General features: G+C 37.0%; 1 protein-coding gene across 4 annotated transcripts; it reads right to left on the reverse strand.

Moving 5' to 3' along the window:
- Nucleotides 1-300: 300 nt before the first annotated feature.
- Nucleotides 301-25463, reverse strand: ANLN (anillin, actin binding protein). 4 transcript variants are annotated; one of them, XM_056483205.1, is made up of 24 exons: nt 25276-25463; nt 20885-21029; nt 20221-20505; nt 19465-19811; nt 18518-18734; nt 17431-17624; nt 17189-17293; nt 16607-16727; nt 15666-15782; nt 14903-15129; nt 14282-14433; nt 13815-13962; nt 13047-13182; nt 12551-12733; nt 11887-12013; nt 11045-11093; nt 10910-10966; nt 9412-9450; nt 9032-9053; nt 7951-8057; nt 5191-5277; nt 3624-3731; nt 2012-2184; nt 301-1682 (listed from the first exon to the last, which is right to left on the reverse strand). In XM_056483205.1, exons 1-24 carry the CDS (start codon nt 25291-25293, stop codon nt 1559-1561), a joined length of 3288 nt encoding a protein of 1095 aa, XP_056339180.1. In that variant the 5' UTR covers nt 25294-25463; the 3' UTR covers nt 301-1558. The 4 variants fall into 4 exon arrangements, with proteins under 4 accessions (XP_056339180.1, XP_056339181.1, XP_056339179.1 ...); XM_056483206.1 differs by having other exon boundaries at nt 20221-20451; nt 20876-21029; XM_056483204.1 differs by having other exon boundaries at nt 20876-21029.
- Nucleotides 25464-25748: the final 285 nt, after the last annotated feature.

Genomic DNA, 25748 nt, shown 5'->3' on the forward strand with positions numbered 1-25748 from the left:
TTGCTTTTGTACTGTTCCTGTTGTGTTATTCCGCTGCCATGACTGTCACAAAAAAAAAAAAAAAAAAAAAAAAAAAAAAAAAAAAAACAGAAAAAACAAGCCATCTCTCCTCTTCATATTTGATGAGCTGCTGCACAGGGACAACCTGGCCTCCCACTGCAAAATTCAGCTAGCTACATCCAAGGCTTCACATTATCAAATGTAATTCTGGGATACATGTATAGAATAGAATCCTTCCTTAAACACTGTGTGGAGTCCAGGCTTTCTTCAGCCTACAAATTAGTATCTCAAAGGCATAAATGACATTATAAAAAAGCAGGAACGGATTTATTTTATTTTAAATGAATGAAATAAATCTTAAGATATATTTTGGAAATATTTAAAGACATCAGAAAAGAAAATGAGATTTAAAAGCAAGTACAAAAGGGGCAGGATGAAAACAGTATAAGGTAATAGAATGTAGTGTTTTGAGTGTGAATATCTAATAGCAATAGCAATCTAAGTTTTCCACTACTGCATTCCTAGTGAAGTAATGAGCTGGTACTTCAATATGCTCAGTGAAAAGCTGTGAAAACTGCAAGTTTTAACTGAGAAATGTTGCTATTTTCATGATGGATCTGAAATACTGTTTTGATAAGCATTTGTGGACATATCTATGAAGGGGAAGAAGACCCTTTCTTTCAGCCAGCAGAGTATTAGTTGGTATATCTTATTATTAAACAAAACAAAGAGCACTTTTACAACCTATTAACCTATTCCTGCTTCTCAAATGGAGAATTCTAGCTTGTAAAAACTCCCAGTCCCAGGAAATATTGGTGTATACAACCCTAAATCTAAATTTTTGATATATTTTCTTTTTATAATAGGTCTAACAAAAATATTCAAGACCTTCTATTTCTATCAAACTGCAATATACAGCATACGTAATTCCACACCTTCAAATCACAGTGTACATGCCACACACTTATCCATACTAGTTTGTATGAGAAATTGCAATAGTATGAATATCTTGTGTGCATGTTTTTTGTTCTGACCACAAGAATGTTGTACATGCACAATTATCTATACTGCATGTTATAGAATAAAATTGACTAGTTGCTTCTATGCCTGATCATTACAAAAGAACCCCAACAAATGCTAAACATTAAATCTTGTGCTTCAGCAGCATCCTTATTAAGAGTATTTAGAACTATCGGTTCTTTCAGGGAGCTGGGTTATCTAGAAAGCCTGTCTTTCACTAGTTAGTGCCTCCCTTCCTGTTCTGAAGTGTGATTTCCTGCAATAATTTAGTTGTTTAAAAAAGAGAATGCACCTAGCTAGAGGACTTCCAAAAAAGGAGTTATATAAATACTTAGCACTTCAGAAACAGCTAATTACTGCCTAACATACTCAAAACTAGGAAATAAAAAGGTTTTTAAACTTTTTAAGCTAAATAAAAATACTGCATAACATAGACCTGTATAATATTAAATACTCTCTCAAACTTAAAGCATAAGTGACCCAGAAGACTTCCACATATTCATTTAAATTATTTTCTTGTGTAGTTCCCTTCCTGAGTTTAAAGCTTTCTAGTAGGTTTGTAGCAGGCATCAGGCTGCCACATGTGAAGGTCAGTGAGGACTTGGTTGAGCTTTTGCATCCAAAGGTTACGCTCTTCTTTAGTATCAGCAGACAGCCAGTTCCTAGAAGGCAAAGAACCCCATGGATTATTCTCCACCTCCAATTAGTTATTTTAACAAATGTCAAACTGATCAATAGCAGGAGCCGAAATAGCAGGGTTTAAAATTAAGTCAAACATTCCACAATCCTGCTACCAAGACACCTGGCATTTCCACTTCTAGAAAGCAGTTAGGACTAAAAGTGAACAAAACAGTTCAAGTGCCACCCAAAACCTTAGCATTTAAATGACCCTTGCATCATTATGATAAAGTTGTAAAGCTCCTACATTACCAAAACTATCACATGAGGTAAAATACCCTCCCCTACAACCTCCATGATTTTATGCACTCACTTTGTAACACAGAGTGTGTCTCTGCATTGGCTGACAAGGGTCTCACGGTCATCTTCTCTCTGAGGTCGGACAGTTATTAGTTCAAAAGTGTTGGGACGGGCACAGAACTCCCTGTTAGCAGGTTCAATCTGATGATTAGTACAGTTAGCCAAGTTTATCCGGCCCAGAGGATGCTGAAAGTGAAATCAGTTCATAAGTCAAGAACACTGCAATCAAGAGCAATTCTGAACAACATGTGCTTTGACAACTTCCATGATATTAAGTGAACGCATCTTCCCTCACTCAGTCACTCCATACAAAAAGGTGGTATATGTGCAGCTGTAATAAATTTATTTAAAAAAACATTCCATGATTTAAAGTAATCATAGTCTAATAATGATATTTCCGAGTGACATCTATCTCTTTGCAGTGGAACAGATACAGTAGGGGCAAGGGGGATGCATTTAGTAAGTTTAATATTTTGGCAGATCACGAAAATATAGCTGACTCTCTCTGAAAAATAGTGAAACAAGCCTAGAAGATTTTCCAGAACAGAATCTGGAAAACAAACCAAAGCTTCTTCCTTGCAGACAAAAGTAAAATAGAAACCACCACCTTGTTTAGTTTTTTTTTTTTTTTTTTTTTTTTTTTTTTTTTTTTTTTTTTTTTTTTTTTTGTTTTTGTTTTTGTTTTTGTTTGTTTTTTGTTTTTTTTCCCCCCACTATCTTATCTTACAGTAGGCAGAGATTTTTCCCCTCTCTCCTGGCAAGGAAAGAAAGTACAGTGATATATTTAGGCAATATCAACTATCAGCATATGGTCTTCTTCTGTTAGCAGGGAAGAAACTAAACTCAGGCATCTGGATCGCCAAAGAAGTCCCAAAAGGATCAAAGTTCGACACAGAGTTTGGGAAAGATAATGTTCTGCCACTAAACAAAGTGTTTAATGGTAAATATCTTCAGTGAGCAAGAAAAATCCTCTTGAAAGCAGTCTTTAAAAGAGCCTGGAAATATTTTAGTTCACTGCAGGAACACATTAAGGAGACAAGAATTGACACCTCAGTGACAGATGAACCTCTGATTTGTCTCATTAGCCCAACAAGAACTTAGTTTTCTGTGAGAACCATTTAAGAAGCACCAGTTCCAGTACAATGCAGAGCTACAAGAAGACAAGGACTTCAAATAAGATAGTCTATAATTACAACTATGCTTCTGCAATATATAAAGATGGCTGACTAATTTTTTACCATATTGTTAGTCATCATTTTGTCTAAAACTTAAGGCAACTAGATACAGTCTGCTTATTAAGCTGTAAAAGTCAAATCAATTTCAATCAAATAATTAGTGATTTAATAAGCACAATGGAAGGCCTTAAGACTAAAGGGGAAATCAAATATGGATCTTCCATCACTTTTCCCCCTTTCGTACTAGACAGGGAAGTCAGTTTCTAAGTTTGTCCTGATTTAGGTCAGCTTTATGAAGACAAGCCCCCTCCATTCCTCAAGGAAGCTTTAGGAGCTTGAAGCCCATGCTTTACCAATCTAAAGTCTAAACATAACTGTCCTTAAAAATAAACAGCTACTTGTGTAGAGTACCACAGAACTTTAGACTTAAGCTTTACAAAACAGCATTACCTTTAGTTTCTCCTCATCTGGGTATGTCCAATAGGAGATACAATTTCCAGATAGCACACACCAGCGCCTATGCCATGCTCCAAATCCACTGACATCCTCAAACATAGTCTTAAAAACAAAAAAAAATGGGTAACTTTTTGTACCTCGAGTTTGGTCTCTATTTGACTATTTTTCTACCAGAAGGGTTCTGTAAGTGCAACCCTTCATAGGACTAAATGAAAGAGAAGGGGAAAAAAAGTTATAATGAGAAGCTTTTACTTGGACAGCTTATTTATTTTCCAGATTGATTGTGTGAGCTAATTTTCTACACATTCTCAGGTTTGCAGCCTTTCGATAAAAGGCACCTATCATTGCTGTTTAAAATTACAAGATTTTCATGTTGATGGTGACAAGCATTCCCATTATTTCAAGGTAATATAGGGTTATTTATAGTATATGCAGTATGAATGGTTCACAAAAAATGTTCAAAAAACAATTTTTTATTATTAGATATGAGTAATTTTTCACTTACAGATCAGGATTAAAAAACATGCAGCTATTCAAGAGGCTGCACTCAAGAGGGTCCAGTCAGTTCAAAGGAAATTAGAAATTGATTTTTGAACATTTGGGTTGGCAGTTCTTTTATTGGATGCTGGATTTCAAGCCCCATTTCCTTAGTATTGGAATAGAGAGTTTAGTTCCTGACTTCTATTCCTGTTATCTCCTGAACTTGTACAGAGTTTTTTTCAATTAATGTGTGTATTGTGATTCTCACAACTCAGATTATAATATACAACTATGCAGGGAGTTTCCATACCCTTACTCTGAACAAATTCAGTATGTATTGTACATAATTTTTCAGGTTTTACATATTATATAGTATAGTAGAAGCAAATATTTCTCAAATTAGTACACAGAAACATGGGATGGCAAACACCATAAGCATATGAAATGTTTGCATCTAATGAAATCTGTTCAACTTCAGTTAAGTAAAGGGAAAAGACAGCAGTGTTTGGAAAGAGTCTAAAGAAATCATGATTTCTCGAAACACCAAAATAACAGCAAATGTTAATGTTTTATTTTCATAGCACATTTACTTCCCTCTTGTGGATATTTCAACAGTTCCAGCTCTTAGGCCCAAGTATAAGCTGCATTTTCTAGGTCCAGTTTTAAAGAGAACTGCACAAGATCTTTCTCAAAAAAATACTGTTGTTTCTGTTGTCATTTAGAAAGGCTGCAAACACAGTGGAAAAAACCCAATCTTTTGTTTTTATAAGACACACACAGAAAGAGTCCTGTAAAACTTTCTGCTACAGAAATTAAAATCTCATCTAACATCACAAATTTTAGCAAGAGAAGCTTAACTGAAGTTCAAAATAACAAAAAAACAAACAGGTGTTTAGAAGAGAGATACACAATTTTATAAGATAAACTAAGAAACATTTGTGGTCTGATTCAGGAATGGAAAAAAATAATTCAAGCCAGCTTTAAGCTTCAAACATAGGTGTGACAGTAAAATATTACTACATTTAATAGGACCTGTAATTTCCAAGGCAGGAATTTGAAGTGAATACAGTAAATACCTTACCAAGAACCCTTTCTCCTCCACCAAAGAGTCCACTTGGCATTTCAATTTCAAATATATATGACCTTCCAAAGGCGACAAAAAGGGAACCTGCAAAATGTAAATGAATCATTTAATTTTGACGCCCCTCAACTAAGTCTTACCAGTTCAAGCAAGCCATCTGCACCAAGATGTTAGCACTGTCTTGTTCTTAGGACCTTCAGCTGGAAAGAAGCAGTCAGACTCAAGCAAGACAGTAATAATCACTTGTGGTTTCAAGTTCATTTAGAAGCTTTCCAATAATTTATTGGTTTGTTCATACATATAAACAAGCTCTCTAGCTATAAAAACAGGCTCTTCAAGCATGGTTAGAAACAACAAAAAGCACCAGTCCACACCTTTCAAGCTTCTGCTTCAGTCTGACAACAAGTTGTTTGGAAAATATCAAAGTGAGCTTAAACAGGAATGGTACTTGGACACTGTAAGCATTTTTGGCAGATAGTGATGTAGTAGTGCCTACTCAGATAAATCTTTGCATAAAAAGAAAACCTAGAAAGGGGAAAAGTAATGAAAACAGTTCTCAACTGGCACTCAAGGTCTCAAAAACACATGTTAAGCAATTTCTAACAGAAAAGGTTCCCAGTCCTATCTTTTGCCACTGGGGAAAAAAAAAAAGTAGCTTAATTACTGTACCTGAGTTAAGCTAAACAGTTGTTTGTTATTCAAGAGTTTTGAGGAAGAGCATGCAACAAAGGTCTGCCTTTGAGCTTTCCCTAATCCCTCCACACATAATGCCTCATTACCTTGACTACTCCCATGAAATCACATCCCTTTCCCCACCCCCCCAGGTAAACTGAGGCAAACTGCTAATTCAACAAGCAAATGATGACATGCAGAGCATTCTACACATCATATTTTATTGCTAATCTGAATAAGCAACACTGCTAAGAATTCTGAAAAGAAATTGGCAAAAAAATCAGAAACATTTGTCTTTTGTATTACTAGGAAAAACCAGGAAGGTCGATGTTGCTACTCAAATACAAATAAAGAACTATTTGCCAGGGAATAGGCACAAGCATATGCACACAGTAACAAAATTGCTTTCAGAACTACGGAATCAATGGCAATCAAATGGAACTAAATTTTGCTAATAGTTAAGATGAACAGGAGTAACTCTTAGTAGTTAAAAGTGCTTATCTGTGGGCCTCAGTGCCTGCAGAACACAAATTGGTGTTGTGGTTAGAAAAATCAACCACCTTTGATTTGCAGACATTCTGCAGCTTCTTCCCAGACATAAGACATGAACAAGCAGGTGATCAAATCATTTTTATATGTTAGGTCTACTCAACTAACACACAAAGTATGGCTTGCTTCTGTACTCAACAGGAATAGTATAACACAGAAAAACACTAAGCATTAGGTAGGAGTCCGCATAAACACTTGAGAAGCTAAAAATAGTAAAACAATTCCATGTAACAAAAATAAAAAATCCAGGACTGATGCAACTTACCAGCAAAGACAACTGAAACCCTACATGCTACACCAGGGAATAATGGCACATGACCCTAATAATGCACAGTAAACTCCATTTCTGAATGAGGGCCTCAAGGACGTTTGGTCATTCCCTACTTCAAGTTCATGAGTTTTGCATCCTCTTTAAGCTTGACATCAGAAGAGAAGAGCCCAATTTATGAAATTTAACAGTGAAGAACTGTGGAACTGGCAAAGCAAAGAGGTTGTATACTAAGCACAACACAGTTTTGCAGAGCCTACACCACCATTACTTAAGCAGGTCTCAAAACACCCTCCTGTACACATTGAGTTCTAGTTAACAATATATCTCTTTCAAAGGTCTAAAGCTGACAGAAAGAAAGCAGTTTGACAACTATACAGCTAGAGGAAAAACTAAGCTAAGCTATCTTGCATTCTGGTGTGGACATTCAGGTATTTGCCATAGGAACACAGCTTACTCATAGAAGATTTATCTGTAAAGGGTCTCAAGATAACTCAAGAATTTGAAAAACTGGTTTCTTAGGAGACTTTTGATTAAAAATAGGAGATGATAGGTACTAAAATTATCACTTGCTTAATTTTGAGAGAAAACATGAAAATTAATCTAAAACACTTTCTTCTGCAGGACTCAAATTATTAACTAGATAAAATTTTTCGTAGGTTAAAGAAATTATTTCTGTTAAGGATATCAATTCACATAATTTCTAAAGCCAAAAACAAATACACCAAGCAAAATATTTTAAGTGCCCATTTGTGTACAAATAGGGACCTCATTTTTTTGACCGGTTTAATATTTTCAAAACTTTTTGCTTAAAAAAATAGATGTCTTGATATGTCTTGTCAGAAAAAGGTTAGAATAAGAAGCAAGATTATTTAGGTCCTGATTTTCTTCAGCAGCAAGTTGAGTTCAATCAAATTTAGGCTGCCAGACATTTTTCTCTGCTTCTCTTATCAGCACAGCAGCTGATTCTAAGTTCTGTGTAGTTCATCAAGAAGCTGGCTTGAATTTCCTGACTAGAAATCTTTAAGAAACACATTGATTTGTTCTGAAGCAAGAAACACCCTCCTCTAATGATATAGGAAGACAAGAGAAACATGCTAGTTAAGGAAAAACCCTAGGCAACCTAACTGAGTTCTCACAGCATGCTTATTATTGTGAAAGACAAGGAGTAGAATTCTGCAAGTCTTAAAGGATTCCAAAAAGTAAACCCAAACTAATTTTTCTAGTACTATGCAATTACCTTTGTATTAGTAACCAATAATTTCCATTACCTTGTCCAGTGCAAATTTGGTATTTCCTACAGAAGCCAGTGATAACTTGTGGGATCCAACAAGGATGAAATTTGTACTGCGTATGGCATTCAGGCCAGCTGGACTGGCTGTGGAAAAGAGTTAAAGTGAAGTCATAACAAAACACACAATCAGGATGCTGCAAGTACTTTATTTGCACTACTGTATGCACGCCCAGTATTCCAGAAGTGCTCTTTGCAGTGTAGCCCAGCAGCACATTCAAAAAATCTTTATACATGCCATTCCTCCTCTTTTCTTTCAGAAACAGGCTTTGAAACCATCCACAAAGGAGAAAACAAAGCATTTTAAGTCACAGGGATGAAGAGCATGCTAGGGCACACTACAAAGCACACATGCCCTGCAGTAGGAACATGACTTTTCAATCTCTTAACCTCTTCTCAAGTGACACACTGCAATCATCCAGAATTTATAAGCCTTTCCTTTGCACTTACATCATAAGAAACACACACTGTAGCTCAAGAATTTTACTAGTTGCAGCAGTATGACACACATTCCAGATTTAGTTCATAAGCTCCTTATTGCTGCAATTTCTGCTGAAGCTAGCTCAAGTATCTCACACTTTAGTTAGAGAAATGTATAACACTTTTATCTGCTTAGAAAAACCACTTAGAGATGCTGTTTTTCCCTGTCAAGAGTCAGAAATATATAAACAAGCTCATGTTTTTTATATATACAAGACACTACACACAAGCAATATTTCGGGATCTGTTCATATTTTCAAAATATTCTGTATTACTTTGCTGACAGCAGACTCTAGTTCTCTTCTTTAAAAATCATATAATTAGTTTGAATTCATACTTTCAGGAAAATAAAAGTAAACCATGGGTACCTGATACCAGATTTTACTTTTGATTTTGTAAAGTTATCTTCTGTTAAACATAATGGCAACTCATGTATAAACACAGAGACAGTTTTTGGGCTGGAAAATTTAGTGTTTCTTCCTCACCAGTTGTCATCTGCTACAAGTATTATTATTGATGAGTAGTTTTGACAGCAAGTGTAAATTACTCATCCTGGCATAAGATGTTTAGACTTGACTTACCTGGAGTAAGAAGGCTGCTTTTCTAGGAAGAGAGAAATAAAAGCTTAGTGAAAAAGTACTTCTGACAGTTTCTACAGAAGAGAAAGCTAAGGTAAAACGAAATTAGATTTGAAGTACTTTAAAAAACCCAATAAAATAGAAAAAAAAAAATCAAAAAGAAAGTCCAAATAAATGTGTGGTAATTGCATATTTCCAGCATTACATATGTAACAGAGCTGTTTCTTGAGCTGTTGACAGAAAAAATTGGCAGAAAACTTGACAATTTATAGACCATTAAGTAAGACAGACCCTATTATGGGCACAGGCTTAAACTGTGTGAGAACATGGCCTTTGGAAGGGGTCATAGTCAGATCTTTTTACAATATTACATTCATACTTACCGAGGTAATAGATGATAATAATCTCTTTGGAGTAATAACCTACAAAAGAAGACAAGAAGATAAATGCATTTGCTACTGAATTTGCCCACCATATTTGCATGAAAACTAGATAGTGAAACTACTGAAAGCTTATCTCAAATTTTGAATGGGTACTCGTTACTATGAATAAGTCCTGAGTTTTGACTGGACATAATATCTCAGAAGAAGAAATGCTACATATCAATGAAATACTTACTGCAGAAAAGGTTAAAGCATGCATTAACTTGGAATGATTAGCATATTTGAGAAAACCAGTATTAGTAGGCCCTTTTACCTATGTAATGGGATTTCAAAGTTACATTTGTTTAATTAAAGGTAAGAGTTAACAATAAAAGTATGGATACGTTGAATATATTGGTGTTATACATAATTATTTTTAAATTAATATCTCAGTGTGAGACTATATTAAACACAAACTGGAATTATGTACTCTTATTGAGGCTGACAGACAGGTCTAAGCAGCTTGTCAGAAAGCAGATATAGGATGCCATTGGCAAATCTGTATGAACTCGTAAGAGCAACTTACCTAAAGTAGCACAAAATCATTCAGTTTGAAGTAAAAATTCTTTTAAACTACAGCACAGGAAATAAGAAAATCCTGGGACTTGAAGCTTTTATTAGAGAATAGGTGGAAGCTTTCACTATGGGAGGCTTTCATTGTGCCAAATCAAAGAATAAAGAAATTTCCTATTTCTGCTTGCAAACAGAGGACTTAAGTACTCATTCCAATTGTTTTGAAAGACACTCAGGTTTCTTGTTTTTACCAAGTGACAGATATCTTGTCAAGGAGAAAAAAATCAGACCTGAAGCCATTAATTGTGTGCTCTAACAGAATGAAGAGAAAAAATACACACACACCCCCCGCCCCCCAAAACCAACCCAAAATAAACAAGCCACCACCAAAAAAAAAAAAAGAAAGAAGAAAAAAAAAAAAGAAAAAATAATAAAATAAAACCACCTCCAGAAATGCTTGTTCAGGGTTATCCTTAATAAAGCACAAACACTTGATATGCACTCCCTTATTAAAACAAGTTCTGTTTTAAAAAGTAAGCATCTAGTGCTTAACACTTAATACTGGAAAGAAGAGTTTTTTAGTTGATCAATAGAACCTCTCAGACAAATCAAACTCCAGGGCAGAGCATATTGACTGGCATAGTTTAACTGAAATGGAAAAAAAGGGGAATAAATCACTATCACAGGCCTCAGACCCAATAAATAAAGGTCTGCAAAGCATAGCATTATGCAGAATTAGTAAGACTTCTTCCCCACCAATATATTTCAGACTCAACCAAGTACTGCAGGTCCAATCTACTAATTGCTGTAGGTCTCCATAATCTACCTGTCATGGTGTTCCAAGAAGGAAGTAAAAGCAAGCAACAGATTGTCTAAGACTATCAGTCAGTTTTCCTAGTGCACCTTCTGTTGAAACATTACATACTGATTTTCAGGTTCCATTTACCTTAGATTTATTTGTCTTCTTCTTTTTATCAGTGCTTGTAACTTCTTTTCTCTGCACCTGTAAAGCAGAAGGTATTAAAAAAGCACAGGACATAATTTTCCCTTACACTGCCGCTTGACAGGAACTAGTACATACCCAACTGTAAACGTCTATATTTATTTCAAAGTCATTTGACACATCATGCCTAAAAGGGAAGAAGAAAAAACAAGTTCAACAAACTGAAGCAAAAAGGCTTTTGGTTTGGTTTGTGGCAGAGTTTTGGGGGGTTTTTGCTTGTTTTGTTTGGTTTTAAGTTACTCTTTATTTCTTCCCTCCTTTTACTCCTTGTAACTGTCCATGGAGCAAGAAGGTTTTAGTGTATTACTATTTTAAAATACTTTCCAGAACTCAGAGAAGAAAAGGGGAGGGGTGGACAAGAGGCAGATTATGTGCATCTGCCATTTGTCAGATTGCACCCTCCCTGTCACAGATTGGGTTTTCTGCATAAGTAGCTTTGAAGTGAAGATTGCAGAACTTTAAAAACAGAGTTCATTTATTTTGAAGACTTACTAACAAAGAGCCATTTGAACTCTCAATACTTTTTTATCTGACATGTGAGAGTGAAAGTTATAGTTGTAAGAGCACTATTTTTCCAGATACCAAAACCAAATAGCTATATAAAATGTTAGCTGCTGCAAAAGAGAAAAACACATCTCAGACACAGCAATCCATCTGTCATTGCAGGTGTTCCAGGAAAGGACAAAAGACAGAAAATGCAAGAGATAAAATAGCTGATGGATAATTGAATAAGTCTAGGCTGCTCTTCTGAGAGAGGTGCCTTCTAGCTATTTTTTGAAGAAGGAAATAGCTATACCAAAAAAATCTGTCCACACTTTGTTACAGAACATGACATTCCTATAACTAAGACTTTAAATGTTTTTATGAATGCTCCACCATCAGAGTTAAAACTAGTTCAAAAAAAGTTTATTTATACTTACATAGTAAACGTCGTTGTAAAAGTAAGAGCGTCTCCATTAAGAGAATTGGCAGTACTTGCTAATGGAGTTGCAACCATGTTTTCTACTCCAGATCTCAGTATTATTACATAGTAGTAATTTCCAGCTTCTGTAAGCATACATCAGGTGGTTTGGTTAGCCAGAGGACTCCAAGTATTTTAAAAAATCCCCAAGTACTGCATTGCTATTAAGCACATCTGTTTCACCCTACTTAAAACATTTAGTTACAGTTGAGATTTGCTTATAAACTTAATCTTGAAACAATTTTATTTTCTTTATGCTGTGTCTACTAGTAAAATTGTCTCCACAGGATTTACAGCAACTGCTTTACTGCCTAGGGCATCTCAGGCCAGACCTACACTAACCATTGTGTGAAAGGGGAGAGGAAGAACTTTCAGTCAGATCAGCAGATAATCTTAGTTCTTTATACTCCTTAGGTCTGCCAGCTTAACTACACATCAGCTTTCACTGAAAATTTAGTCGGAAGCAGATTAACTGAATGCAATAGCTAAATTTTTATTACCTCTAGATTAGATTTCTGAGACCATCAACACAGAGGACAAAACAAAAAAAATAAAATCCAAGAAGAATGAACCAGAAATATATGTAGGGAGAATGAGGAAGGAGGAGAAGTTGACAGTTTTACCTGGCTTTTGAACTGTAGTACATACAAAGTCTGCTTTTAGAGGTAGACACACTTCTGAAATGGAAACAGATCCCCTGGAGGGAACAAATTCAGTAGATGTAGGAGCAGCTTTATTTCTTTTATTATGTGGTCCTTCATTCTTCAGTTTATTCAATTCTTCCAATAAAGCAGTTCTCTTCTGAGCTGCATGAAGAAATTAATTATAGTTCTACATAAGAAGTACTAAACAATTTTTTTCTGCCATAACTATATAAAATGCTGCTTAAATATTAATAATTCTACAGTGTAGGAATATAAGGGTCAAGAAAAATACTAAAATATCTCCTCTTGCCTATAAAAAGAGCTGAGACAGAAGAGATACCATCCTAGCTTTTTTTCCAGGTGAAAAACTATTAGTAAATGGCCACAATGTAACACAATAAATGAGCGGGGAAGAAATTATGAACCCTGTCAAAGTGTTCATTACAAATAACTGAACTTGAGTATAAAAACCTACTTGCAAAGAGAAGAAGTCTTTCTGCTTCTGCTTCTTCTTGTGACCCTTTTCCATGTTCCTCATCAAAACAGCAGTTCAGAGCTTGACTGGCTTGATTAATCACTGTCTGCTGCATGTTGATCTCATTGTTCAGTTCCTAGAGTAAACCAATAGTAAAAATAATTACCAAGGAGAGATATTTAGTGTTGGGTTCAAACAAGGAAGTGTCTCAAGATGAGCATCTTTGTGGGGCAATACTTCAGAAGAAAATCAGATCCTTTAGAGAGCAAAGTACAAAAGCCTTGCAGTTTACCATTGCTTCAGCAAAAGAACATTGTAGCACAACTTTTTTTGATCTCAGAGGTATGGTGGGGAGTGAAAGACTCCGATAATTGTATGGTCCATATCCTGTCTAGTCTTCCCTTCACCAGCAGAAACAGCCCTAATCAGAAATCCAGCAATATTGATGAAAAAAGCACTATCAGAATATTATCTATTGAAAGTAGGTAGTTACAAATTCTGCCTAATTCAAAGGTAGTGCTAAGGTGCAAATTATCTCCTTTTCAAAATAATGGCTTGTTCTCTCCAGACTTAACCTATAATATGATCCTTTAAAGAGAAACATTAGCTTTTCAAATTATGCATCATCATTCTCTACCATTAGATATTTACACTAAGCAACCTAATTTTGCAGTTCTAAGCAGTATGTAGTGTCCTAGACATTCACAAGGGCAATTAAACTTGGAAACAGTAGGTTAGAAAAAGGATTTTAAGAGGCATATTAGGTACCTGCATTTTCTTTTTGATGTTGACTTGATCAGATGGGCCATTTCTTCTCCTTTCTAGTTTTGAAGCAACATCTTCTTTACAAACAATTATTTGCTTTATTGAAGGACAATCAGTTTCCTTAAATCTTTGGGATCTGTATACATCGACACTTAAAAAAGGAAACCCCACAAAATGTTTCACAGGTATGCCAAGCTCTTTTTAATATATACATAGATATGTATTATATATTGAAGTTTTCCAACTTGCTTAAATGGCTTCAAAGAAAATATTCCATCAGCTGATTTTAAGTTTAAGCAACAGAAAAGACTACACAATCTACAATACTACAATAAAGGCTGAGATCTCGCAAAAAATATTAATTTGTTGCTTAATTTTGAGTTTGAGCAGTATGCATCATTAGAAGAGTTAAAGCCAGTGTTTCAACTTGTACACTTACAGAATCAGGGGTGGAGGCTTGTGTTTATTACCTGTAAGGAAGGTTGCAGTCTTCCGACATAGAGCCAATACTGTCTCCAGATTCTACCCTGGGAACTCTAATCCTTTGGAACGTCTCAGACTTCAGACTTACATCACTGATACTGCTACCTTCCCCTATTGACTTAGAAGGAGAACCAAAGGCCTGGGGAAAAAAGCACATTATATTACAGATATCTGTTCACATAAGAATCTGTTTTCTCTCTCCTTTACTTGTTTTACATGTAAACAGTAAATTTGCTTAATACCATTTAACAGATTATATTTTACAAATATGGACAGAGCAAATTTATTTAAGGACACTAACAGATTATTGGTGAGATGCCACCTTTACTTTCCAAATCAGTACAATTACATAATTCCTGCTCTTCAGATTTTTCAACAGTCACTCCACTGAATGCATGTATACCACTGCAAGTTCAGTACTAGTAGTAACAGGTTTGATTTACGAGAAGACCCCTTGTTTAGCAGAGCATCCAATATGCTACACTACTTTCAGAGAAAAATAACTTTGTTTGCCCAGATATCCTAATACTACAAAATATCACAGCTCACAAGCCAATTGGACATCTCTGTGATAAACAAGCCCTTCCCCACCCTCCCTTAATTCTCACCTCTGAGATAACAGATTCCACAAGGGGGGTTAACAGAGACATTGATGAAATGTTCAGTGACTCTTCCTGCTCATCCTCATCACTTTCACCTTCCAGGCTCATGCTCATTTCTTTCTTCAGCTTTTCTATGTCTGGACCATCCTCTTGAAGAATTTCAAAAATCTCATTTATCACTTTTGAGCTATTCATCTCATTATCCACATGCATTTTGCCTTCATATACTTCACCTGAAGGGTGACATTTTTAAGTACATTAGTAGCATCAAGACTCTCATTAAACAGAGAAGCAAACTCATTTTGTTTTACAAGCAATAAAGCGCAAGAAGTGCTTGATTAAAAAGCACTTCTTACAGGCATATAGAACTAAAAATACACTTCCACAGCTATTTTAATATACTGTTTTTACATATACTACATAATCAATGCAGAAAGGGAATGAAAATATGCACATTTTAGACAAATTTCAACCTTTTAATTCAAATTCATGTTAACTGCGAGTCTAACAGTAGAGCAGTCATTTCTGTCCTTTCCAAATGAACTTTTAATGTCAGCTTTTAATGTTCCTTGAAGACTTGAATGTCAAGAGAGAAGGGTTATGTATGATAAAAGAAGTTTCCTAATTTGTTTATATAAACCTCATTACAAACCACATGGGAGTCAGCAAACGGATGGTAAATTCATTGTTCGAACTTGAATGATACTAACACTATCCTAAGCAAGTAGCCATAGAGAGCTAAATCATTAATATACATCTTAATACATACCTTTTGGTTTCTCATCAAGTTGTTCAAGTTTTGAGACATTCATTGCTTTTACAGGGCTTTTTGACTCAGCAGTCTTCAGAGGACTAGGTTTATCAGTCTCTTCACATTTGGAAGTATCTAAGGGGTTTATAAAGAGAAAAAAGTACTATATCTAGCCTTTAGTTATTGAATTTTAGAAGTTTTATTAACAAAAAGGCCACTAAATTTAATATTCCAGTTAGCCACACACAAAGAAAAAACATTAGAATACCCTCTACAACCTGTGCATGTAGATTTGAGTTATAATCAGACATCACAAGAACAATGCTGAAACCATAGTGAAATGCTGACACCTTAGGGCAAAAAGAGAAAATTTTTAAAAGATTTGAAAAAAAAAATCCACTACACAGGAACCACTGCACACAAACAAGTTTTTCTAGGTCATTTGAGCTTACAAGTAAACAGGCTACCAAGAGCGTAAACTAAGTTCACGCTTTTTCCACAAAAAGCTGAGGATTCTTCTGCTCGGTAAGCACCAGAAAGGATGTCAAGAGCACCTCACAATTCTTTTCACATGACCTACCATAAGAATTAATATCAAAAAAAATGCTGACAAGGGAAGAGTTCCCTCCCATTAGATTCTAGTGGAAATCTGGATACTCAGATGCAGGATAGACTAAATATGTAATCGACAATTCTCATTCACTTCCCTGCACTTAACCGCCATTAAAGTTTGAAACTTAGGTATACTCATTGAAAAGCAAAAAGGATGCCTTGCCATCCTTCCAAGTGGTATAGGAGTGCAGAGTACTACTATCATACAAGAGTTTAGACAAGATAATCAGTAGCCAAAGGAGAGGTCCAGTTCCACACAGTGTTACTGGCCTCTTTTTTTGCTCATGAATATCAAGTGCAGTGCTCCTGTCCAGCACTAGTCACAGGCAAACTGTGACAGTTCTCACCCGAAGACTCCACTCTGGGAGACTTTGCTGGCCTGTCATCTGCTGATATGTCTTCTGATGATTCAAGTGCAGATGTATCTAAACTAGGAGGATGTTTTGGACTAGCTTGAGATTGGCTTTCCTGGCAAGAATAAAAATAGAATGCATTCAGGAGGTGATGATCAAAGTGACTAAAAAAACCACCAGAAAGAAACAATTTTAACATCTGCTGGGAAAAAGAAGTTGCCTATTCAGTACCCTTATTTATTTAAGATATTTAGCTGAAGTAGTAAATATAAAATGTTTTTGTTAGAAGCTCTTTTGTTTTTGCAGTTAGAGAACATAAAACCCCCCGCACTTAACATCATCAAAAAGTAAATAAATCATTTGGCTCCCTTGCCTTAGCTGATTTTACAAGAGGTAAAAAAACTAATACTTTGTTAATAATCATACAAATAATTTGACAAGTGGTCTTGTGCAGCCCAGGCACTCCCAAAGCACAGGTTTTAATCCCTTTTATACATTTCCACACTTAACTCTGTATTCAGAGTATGTTAAAGCAATTCACAGTATCGTATTTTGATTGATCAGGTAACACATTACCATTTTAGCTTCTGGAAGCTTCTTTGAACTGTCACTTTTCTCCACACCCCACAGATTGCCCCTATCAAATCGGCCACGAAGGCATGCAAGCTCTCGTTCACGTTCCTAAAAGAATGAAGGGAAAACAGAAGTAAAGCTGACAGCTTTAAGATGTCTCAACATTTCAGATTCCTCAAGTAGCTGCAGAACAGTAATAACCTTCCTCAAGCTTATAGGCTAGCTATGAATGTAACAAGTCATACCTGTTTAAGCTGAAGTGCTAAACTGGCAGTAGAGGAATTTTCATTTTGTTTGAGAAGCCTCTCCTGGATTGTCCTTGTATTTGGGGTAACAATGGGTGTTCTGCACCTCGGAGTATTCGTAGCAGGGCTGCGTACACTGCGCTCTTGACAGCGCTCCCCAAAGCGTTCCAGGAAGTGCTTAATTCCTGATACCCCTACAAGAACAATTGTTTTGCCTTGAAAAAAAAAAATCTCAAGATTAAAGAAATCACTGCAATTTTGTACCCTGATGAAGGTCCCAGTGAAACAATTAAGCTGTCTCCTTTACAGCTCTTACTTCATTATACTCTATACAAACTGAGCCTGAAACATAAATCATAACATGATGTTAACAAAATAGTAAATCAAAGCAAGTGGATGTCTCTCTTACTACAGTCCATATGTAAAACACCAGTTATTTAAACTGGTTTGCCTTTTTCAAATCTCCTCTAAAACCAGCCCCACACATATCTTTAACAGAAATAAGCACTCTAGTACATGAAGAGGATATGTTGTTTGGCATCCACTCTGCATGATTGAGCTTATCTTTTACTATCAGCATATCAAACTTGCTTTTCTGGCCATCATTTTTAAGAGTTCAAGCTGTTAGTCCAGGTTTCTGACATAATAAGCAATTGAATTTAAAACTGAGGATGTTCACTTGTTTTGACATCAATGTTATTGCTGAAAATTAAGATATGGCAAAGTTAGAGCACCTATGTGGAAAGCTTTGATTTCTCCTAAATATGCAAGCTCTTAACATTATATCAAATGGATACATATAGTATCAAACAATCTGAAATAAACTTTGAGTAATCTCAATTAACGTTAGGCTGCTTTTGCTTTTAAGAGTTACTAAAACCATGTCCAAGAAAACATCCCCTGCAAAATACAGAAGCTGTACAACTTACAATAATTATCACAGAACTCATCAGCATTTTACTCAAGTTACAGCTGAAAATAGGTATTATCTGGTAATAAGCATTATATTAACTAATACGTAGTTTTCAACGCAGCACACATAAACCTAATTTGAATGAATATTTACTGAAGCTGAAAAATAGACTACCTGGTTTTGTGGGTTTACCCTTAGGTTCAAGTTGCACATGTGTTCCTTTGACTAGCTCTGCTTTGGACTGAAGTGGTTGAGGAAAAGCTGACTTCGCTGTTTGTATATGCTCTTCAGTTTTCTGAAGACTGCAGTGATTCTCTGTTGGCCGTTGTACTTCAGATTCATTAGAACAGGGATCAGTAACTCTTGAAGATTGTGTTAAACTGTTTGGATCCTTAACAAGGGAAAAAAAAAAAAAAAAAAAAAAAAAAAAAAAAAAAAAAAAAAAAAAAAAAGAGATGTTCTTATTCTCTCAAGAGGAAAAATAATGAAAGCACTCTGCATAGCATACTATCACCTAATACAGCTATTCCTTCAACAGAAGCCAAGAACAAGTGTTAAGCTTTAACTAGACTTTCTTTTTTAATCCAGTATTTCAAATTGTTTCAGTGTTTGATTCCAGGTGCTCTTGCCAGCTATTTCAGGTATTATCCCACATTTTCCTAAACAAGAACACACATGACAAATATTATCATTGCAGAAACTGCAAAAATTTAATAGCAAGTGTCTGGTACTACTTATTTCATCATTCTGACTGATATCTTCAGACAGCAATAACATTTACAATTTCAGCCAATCAACTACATGAAGTTACAGAGTGAAACCCAGAATCTCTGTAATAAGCCCCCCTTCTGACAGTCAAGAGCAGCTATCAAACACATTGATATCAACAAAACACATAAGTACTCTCATCTTTAAGTCTCAATAAAAAGGAATTCTAAGCTGTTTCAGACCTGCTATTAAAAAAAGGGCATGTGGGATTGCAATAAAGCAGAAGCTGTAAATAGACTAAGACTGCTCACACCAAATCTTTAAATTCAGATTAAACAGTTATGTGCTAATATTTGTCTGCCCAATACAATACTCAAATTAATTTTTAATCAGCAACTAAATCAGACACTCACCGCTCTCTTTGAGTTTGGTGGTTTATTAATAGAAGCCTCAACAAGCCTTTGAGAACAGGATGCAGCTTCCTGCTTTACACTGCTACTATTGATTCTAGCAGATGCTCCACTTGTAGTGGACAATTTGGATAAACAAGTAGTGCCAGGCTGTTCTTGTGCATTGTTTTGCTCTGCAGATGGATGACTTAGGTCATCTTCCCAGGAACCAATTGTAGCAGCAAGGTTAGCTAAACGGCCTCTTCTCCCAATAGGGGTTTCACTTGCCAGGGCATTGGATGTCTGCTTAGGTGGAGAAACAGACTGATCTTTTGACTGGAGAGGAGAGAGGGGAACACATTCAGAGGGATCTGGAAAAAAAAGAAAACACATTTATTTTGCTAATAAAATATATTGATATATAGTTGCATCTTTTATATTATACTATATATTGTTTTTATCAAAAATTAGATGTTCCTGCCATCAACAAAATCAAACTACCAGCCCTGGAGGTATTGAGACTAAGAAAATTAAACATTTTTAATCAAGCAGTTTACTGATTTTTATGTCAGTGTTGTGAGGAGCAAGACAGACTAGTAGAGGAAAAAAAAAGTTTAAAATTAAGCTATTGACAACAATATTTTAGATCTGCCCTAGTACTGTCTTACAATTCTTTAAGAAAGTATTAACCTTCCCACACACAAAATTATCTTCTTCTAGCCAACATAATCATCAATGCAAACACAGAGATACCAATGGTGCTTAGCAAGAGAAACATACCCTCACTATCCCAGCAGCGCCGTTGTTCTGCCAACTTCTGCATACGTGTTTTGACTGAAAGGGCTGCAGGAATTTCTGACATGCTATTTGGTTTTACTCTCTCAAGAGGCTGAACCAACGAAGTTCTGTTAGAAGCAGTTTTGCGTGATTCTGAAGTCATCTGAGGAGAATCATGGCTTGTGGAACTTGAAGGAACTGGCTGTCCATTCTCCGAACTAGAAGTTTGAGTTTCTATATCATTAGGGCAGAGTCTTTTTAATGGTGATGGCTTTGTATCTGGTTTTACTGGATAGGTCAGAGTATTCAAGCAAATTAGCATTCAAACAATCTAAAATTTTCTGACAACACAAAATTGTTATGCAAATAAAGTTACAATTTATGAATACCCTGATATGCTTCCCAAAAAAAAATGCTCTCCCAAATCTACCAAGTAGAAGGCACTCTCTTTGGCATTACGCAATTATTTCTAAATAGCTTACTAATAACTTGGCACATCTGCTCTCAGGTCTAGCTAAACACAAGCTAGTCCCAGTGGCCAGATAACTGCATTGACCACTGTTTAGTTTAATATAAATACTCAAAGTTTTCACTTTCCCATTTGGAAAAAATATTGGACTGGTATCAAAACAATCTTTATTAAACATGTCGCAAATACCTTCATCACCTGGAAGAGGTGCCTGGTTACCAGTTTCTGCCAAAGGCTCTCTGGCCCTCTTGGTCTGCATTGTGGATCTTGCCCCCATCTTGGGCCGCTCTGCCATTTTCCTCTGCAGGTTCTCTCGCCTGGCGCGGGTTCTTTCAAGGAGTTTCTGAGTGGCCAATAAGTTCTGTGTCACCAGACATTGCAGCATGTTAACTGGTAACACCTCAGAGTAAAAGATGTTGGAATTCTGTTTAGCATAGATAGCCAGTAGCTCCCAAATTTCAGTCATTAAAATCAACTATTGTTGTGGAAGAAGCAGAAACTCTAGGCTTGCTTGCATTCAAGTACCTTGTGGCTGAAATCTGCCTGAGACACCAGGACAAGCTGTTCCTTACAGGACATGTTATCTGGGCCTGTTGTGGTAGCTCAGGGCAAACCCCAAGCCCTAGCAGTCACATATTGTCTCCAACTAGCCTGGCTCTGAAAGAAGATCAGCCTAAAGAGATACAAGCAATGGCAAAATTAAAGAAGAGGGGCTTATGTAGATTCCAAACTCAGAAACATTTGAAAGTAATCTTTTATCCTGAATCACCACATGACAGTCTTGATCTGTCAAGTCTTGCTAGCAAGGTTTTCTGACACATTGCTAAAGCATCTGGTCAAGTCACCTGAGTGGAACTAATCATCTAACAAAACAAACAACATTGAAGCAATTGTCAAGAGGTTGTAAAAATGTTCAACAAATAAAAGCATGGCTATCAGTATTAAAAACAAGTTGCTATTACACTTTTTAAATCAAAAGGTGAATTTCTGTGCCACAAACTTAAATTTTAAGAACAGACTGGTATTATACCTATATTATGGTAAACAGCCTGTTTATTAAGATATCTCTATAGAGAAACACATATAAAGAGATACCAATTATGCTACATAATATTCTTTTTTGTTCCCTACCCACTGGGATTTTGAATGCCCTGATTAGGTTCCATATAAAATAGCTGTTTTAGTAAATGTTCCACACTAGTACAAAGTGATTCCTTACTTAGACTCAAGTTTAAAATAGGCTGTGATTTGTTTGTTTTAAGTAAACACTCAGTTTGATCACATCTAAAGGATACTTAATGATTCTATTGATCTAGGTTTTAAGGCTGAGACAAGAAATTGTGCAATTGAACTAATGGCCTTTAAAGGGAAGCATATAAACTGCACTTGTTTGGTGGCACATAAATTATTGTGAGAACTGTGCCAGCCATTATTTGTCCTGTTGCACAGCAATTAAATACACATTTCACATTTTTAACTGTCTAAGGCTGAAGTTTTAAACAATGCTCCATTGTAGGGCAACACAGGACAATGAGAACGTCAATCTCAACAGTTTTTTTGTGAAAGCAAATCTCAATTTTGCGAGCTTTCACAAAAGAGGAGGAATTTGGAAAAAAATCCCAAAAACAAAATGCACATCTTCAATGCCACAAATGCCTTCATTGTAGGTTCCATGCTAGTTGTGTCCACAAGTCAATCTTCATTATTTCCAAAATGCAGAGCTACAAAGTGCATGTAATTCTCACATTAAAAAATCCTATAGGTGATTTAAATTAACAGTTCTTATTGCAAAAAGTTGAATATGTCTTACAACAGTATTCCTACAGTTCCTATTCAAATAGGAGTACATTCCTTTCTGTTTTCTTAGTTGAGCAAAATAGAGTTTCAGTTGTTACATATGAGATGTCACTTGCCAAGAAGGCACACCTCTGTTGCTCAGCTCCAGCTCCTATTGGCTTCTTGCATCTCAAATTTTCCATTCAACTGCCATAATTCCAATGGTGCTGAGTAAGCCACACTCCACAACTTACTTTCCAAGCTCATCAACAGATGACAAAGTTCAAGAGTATCCTAGAAGTCTAAAATCCTAGAATAGACTGAGTTGGAAGGAACCCACTAGAAGTCCAGCTCCTGACCCTGCACAGAACAGTCCCAAGAATCACATGATATGCCTGAGACCGTTACCTATTTTATTATACCAAGGAATCTGGGGACTATGAAGTCAAAGTCAGAGGATTACTGTGTTACAAAATGATTTTCTAAAAATCAGAAAAAAAATCTTCCCACTTAAAATGTTAATGGGCAACTTCAGTTTTTCAAAAGTATGTTTCAAAGTACATATTACAGAAGATACTTGGGCCCATATAAGATTACAAGAATTTGTTCTAACAACCCTGCTTTACTAGCAGAATAAAGGGAGCAGATAAAGGAACAATCAACTTCAAACCTCCCATTTGCAAATTTTCCCCAAACTGCATCGCTTATTTCTCTTGCTCATCCTCCATGCTAAGAAACCATCCATGCCTCTCTGAATGGTAAGAACTACTTCAAAGTACAAAATAACCTAGACAATTTCTAACATCCTGTAGTAACAAACAAACCCTTTTGTGCAAGAAAGTTGAGTTATAAAATCATCTATAAATGGAGAGTCACAAGTAGTATGTTCATTGTGATTCTGAGAAAGTACCCACTGTACCATATCTTCAGTGTGATCTGTATTAATAATATGGTTGAGATTCAGGTTATCAGATCTTTTTTCGCAAGATTAACCAAAAGAAACATTATTTCAGAACTGATTTGAAAGCATTCCACTGACTCTTACACCAAGATTTGAGCTTAAATTCATTGAGACACAGACAAAATTTGCTACTGCGAAGTGATCAGCAGACACTGAAGTAACAATATGCTTCCTTCAATTGAGGCTTGAATTATTACATTTTATATAATCAGCACTTTCAGTGCCTCACCAGGTCCCTGCAAGTAACAGAGTAAGGTAATGTGTAGACAGAGATTATCTGAAAACAGTTAAACTAAAGGAAGGTTATATTAAAAGAAAAAAAAAATAGAACACAAGCCACAGAACATAAAAATAGGTGCTAAAATGCTTTCTTTTCACAGAACTTTGTAAAGTTACTAAACTTCAATACAATATGACACTAATATTGGTCAGAACTTTACACAACAGTGGAATGTCCTCCACAGCAGAAATATTCTCGATAAGGTGACTTTTTATGCACTCTGCAATACTGGCTAACACTTAAATGAAGTTTACTCTGGGGAGTGGCCTCAGAGTTGGTCATTTTCAAAGCATTTCAAAGTCAGCTATGTAGAAGAAGGGCGTGTACAGGTTGGAGTATCTCCCAGCATGCAAAACCATTTTAAACTTGATTCAGTAGTCTGGACTTGAAGTTTATTTAAGACGAGCTGGATCATGTCACTCACTACCAATTAAGGAAAGAGGTTTTACATGTTTACACTTAGCAAGACTTTACATGGGGGTAGGGTAGAACTGCCTTGGCATAAAACATTTAGTAAATCTGTTCAGATCAATACCTTATGTTCATTTTTTAAAAATCTGATCTGTGCAGTCACCTTTTCCAGGCACTCAAATTATATAAAGAATGTCAGTTCAATAAACATATTATTTCCAAGAGAAGGAGAACGTATTTCATCAGTGTATCTGATTTGAGTCGTTTTTTTTCAAGTAGTTCCAGGTTTTATTTACCTGAAAGTAAGTAGGCTATAGATTGAAGGCCCTTTTTACTATGACATTTCTCAAAGCATTTATAAGACAGCTTTACAACTACACCTCTGACATAAAATCAGAGTACAGCATAACACCTTTAAGAAACCTTCATACAGATTCAAGGTGGCCAATTCCTCATTTTACTATAATTTTGCCTTTGTAAAACTTAAGCATACACACAGCCAATTCACCCTAACCGCTTTGGTTTTTTATATAAAAGAGGAACTTTGCCTGCCAAAGAAAGTGACCAATCTCAGGTGGCAATAGTGCCAAATAGTACGCTTTTTTAATCAGATGTTCTGCACTTTGGACAGACTTATGATGCGACCTTTAGGTATGCCAAGCACAGAGCGTCAACAGCGCTCCCGTCTGCTCCTGGGATCCCTTCCACCCCCGCTGGAAATCTTATCTGCCAGACGCGCATGAAAGGCAAACGCCCGGCTTGGAAAAGGGCCTCTCCTACACAAACCCTTGCGCGAATCACCCTTGCTCCGTCCTTTCCCGGCAGGATCTGACACAGGCCGGGCAACTCCAGGAGCGGAGGCACCGGCAGGAGCAAGGCGGGCGGGGCTGCGAGCGTCTCCCCTCTGCCGAGAAAGAGGGTCACTGCAAGGCCGCAAATCCCCCTGCGATCGGGGACGAGGGTGGCTGACAGGACTCAGCCAGGAGCAACTATCCCGTCCCGAGAGCGCGGCGCAAGGAGCAGCTCCCTTCCCTTCGGACCCAAACAAGCCCCTTCCCTGCCCAGGGTCCCCAACAATGACAGCTCGATGCCTCCCTGGCTGCGCTCCCTCCCCAACTGACGGCCCGGGGGGAACGGGACGGGACCAGGCTACGCCCTCACCTCGGTGAACGGGTCCATCGCCGTGCCGGTAGCACCGGTATCCTCTCGCCAGGGTCGCCCGCGAACGACCGAACCTCCACCCCAACCGCTACCGGGATTTGAATTTCAGCGCCCGCCGCGCGCGGGCACGACGGGAAAGGGGGCGGTGCCCGCACGCGGGCTCTGATTGACAGGGGCACCGCCCAGCCCGGCAGCCGGCAGCCGCACGCGCGTGCCCGCCCCGGGGGGGGCGGAGGAGCCTGGCGGCGCCCCGGGAGAGCGAGCCCGCTTTCCCCGCTTGCGATGGGGGCTGCGTTCGTGGGCTGCGTGTGACCCTGTCTGCGGCCCTGTCGCCCCTTGTGGGCTTCCTTGTGTTGCGTGCCCGGAGTGCATCCAGCCATGGCTGCCCTGTCACAGAATTTTTTTGGAAAATACCTATGAGATCATGGAGTCTAACTGGCTGAACACCACACTGTCAACTCATGGGACTGAGT

The sequence above is a fragment of the Oenanthe melanoleuca genome, chromosome 2 (assembly GCF_029582105.1).
Source record: "Oenanthe melanoleuca isolate GR-GAL-2019-014 chromosome 2, OMel1.0, whole genome shotgun sequence".
Lineage (NCBI taxonomy): Eukaryota > Metazoa > Chordata > Aves > Passeriformes > Muscicapidae > Oenanthe > Oenanthe melanoleuca.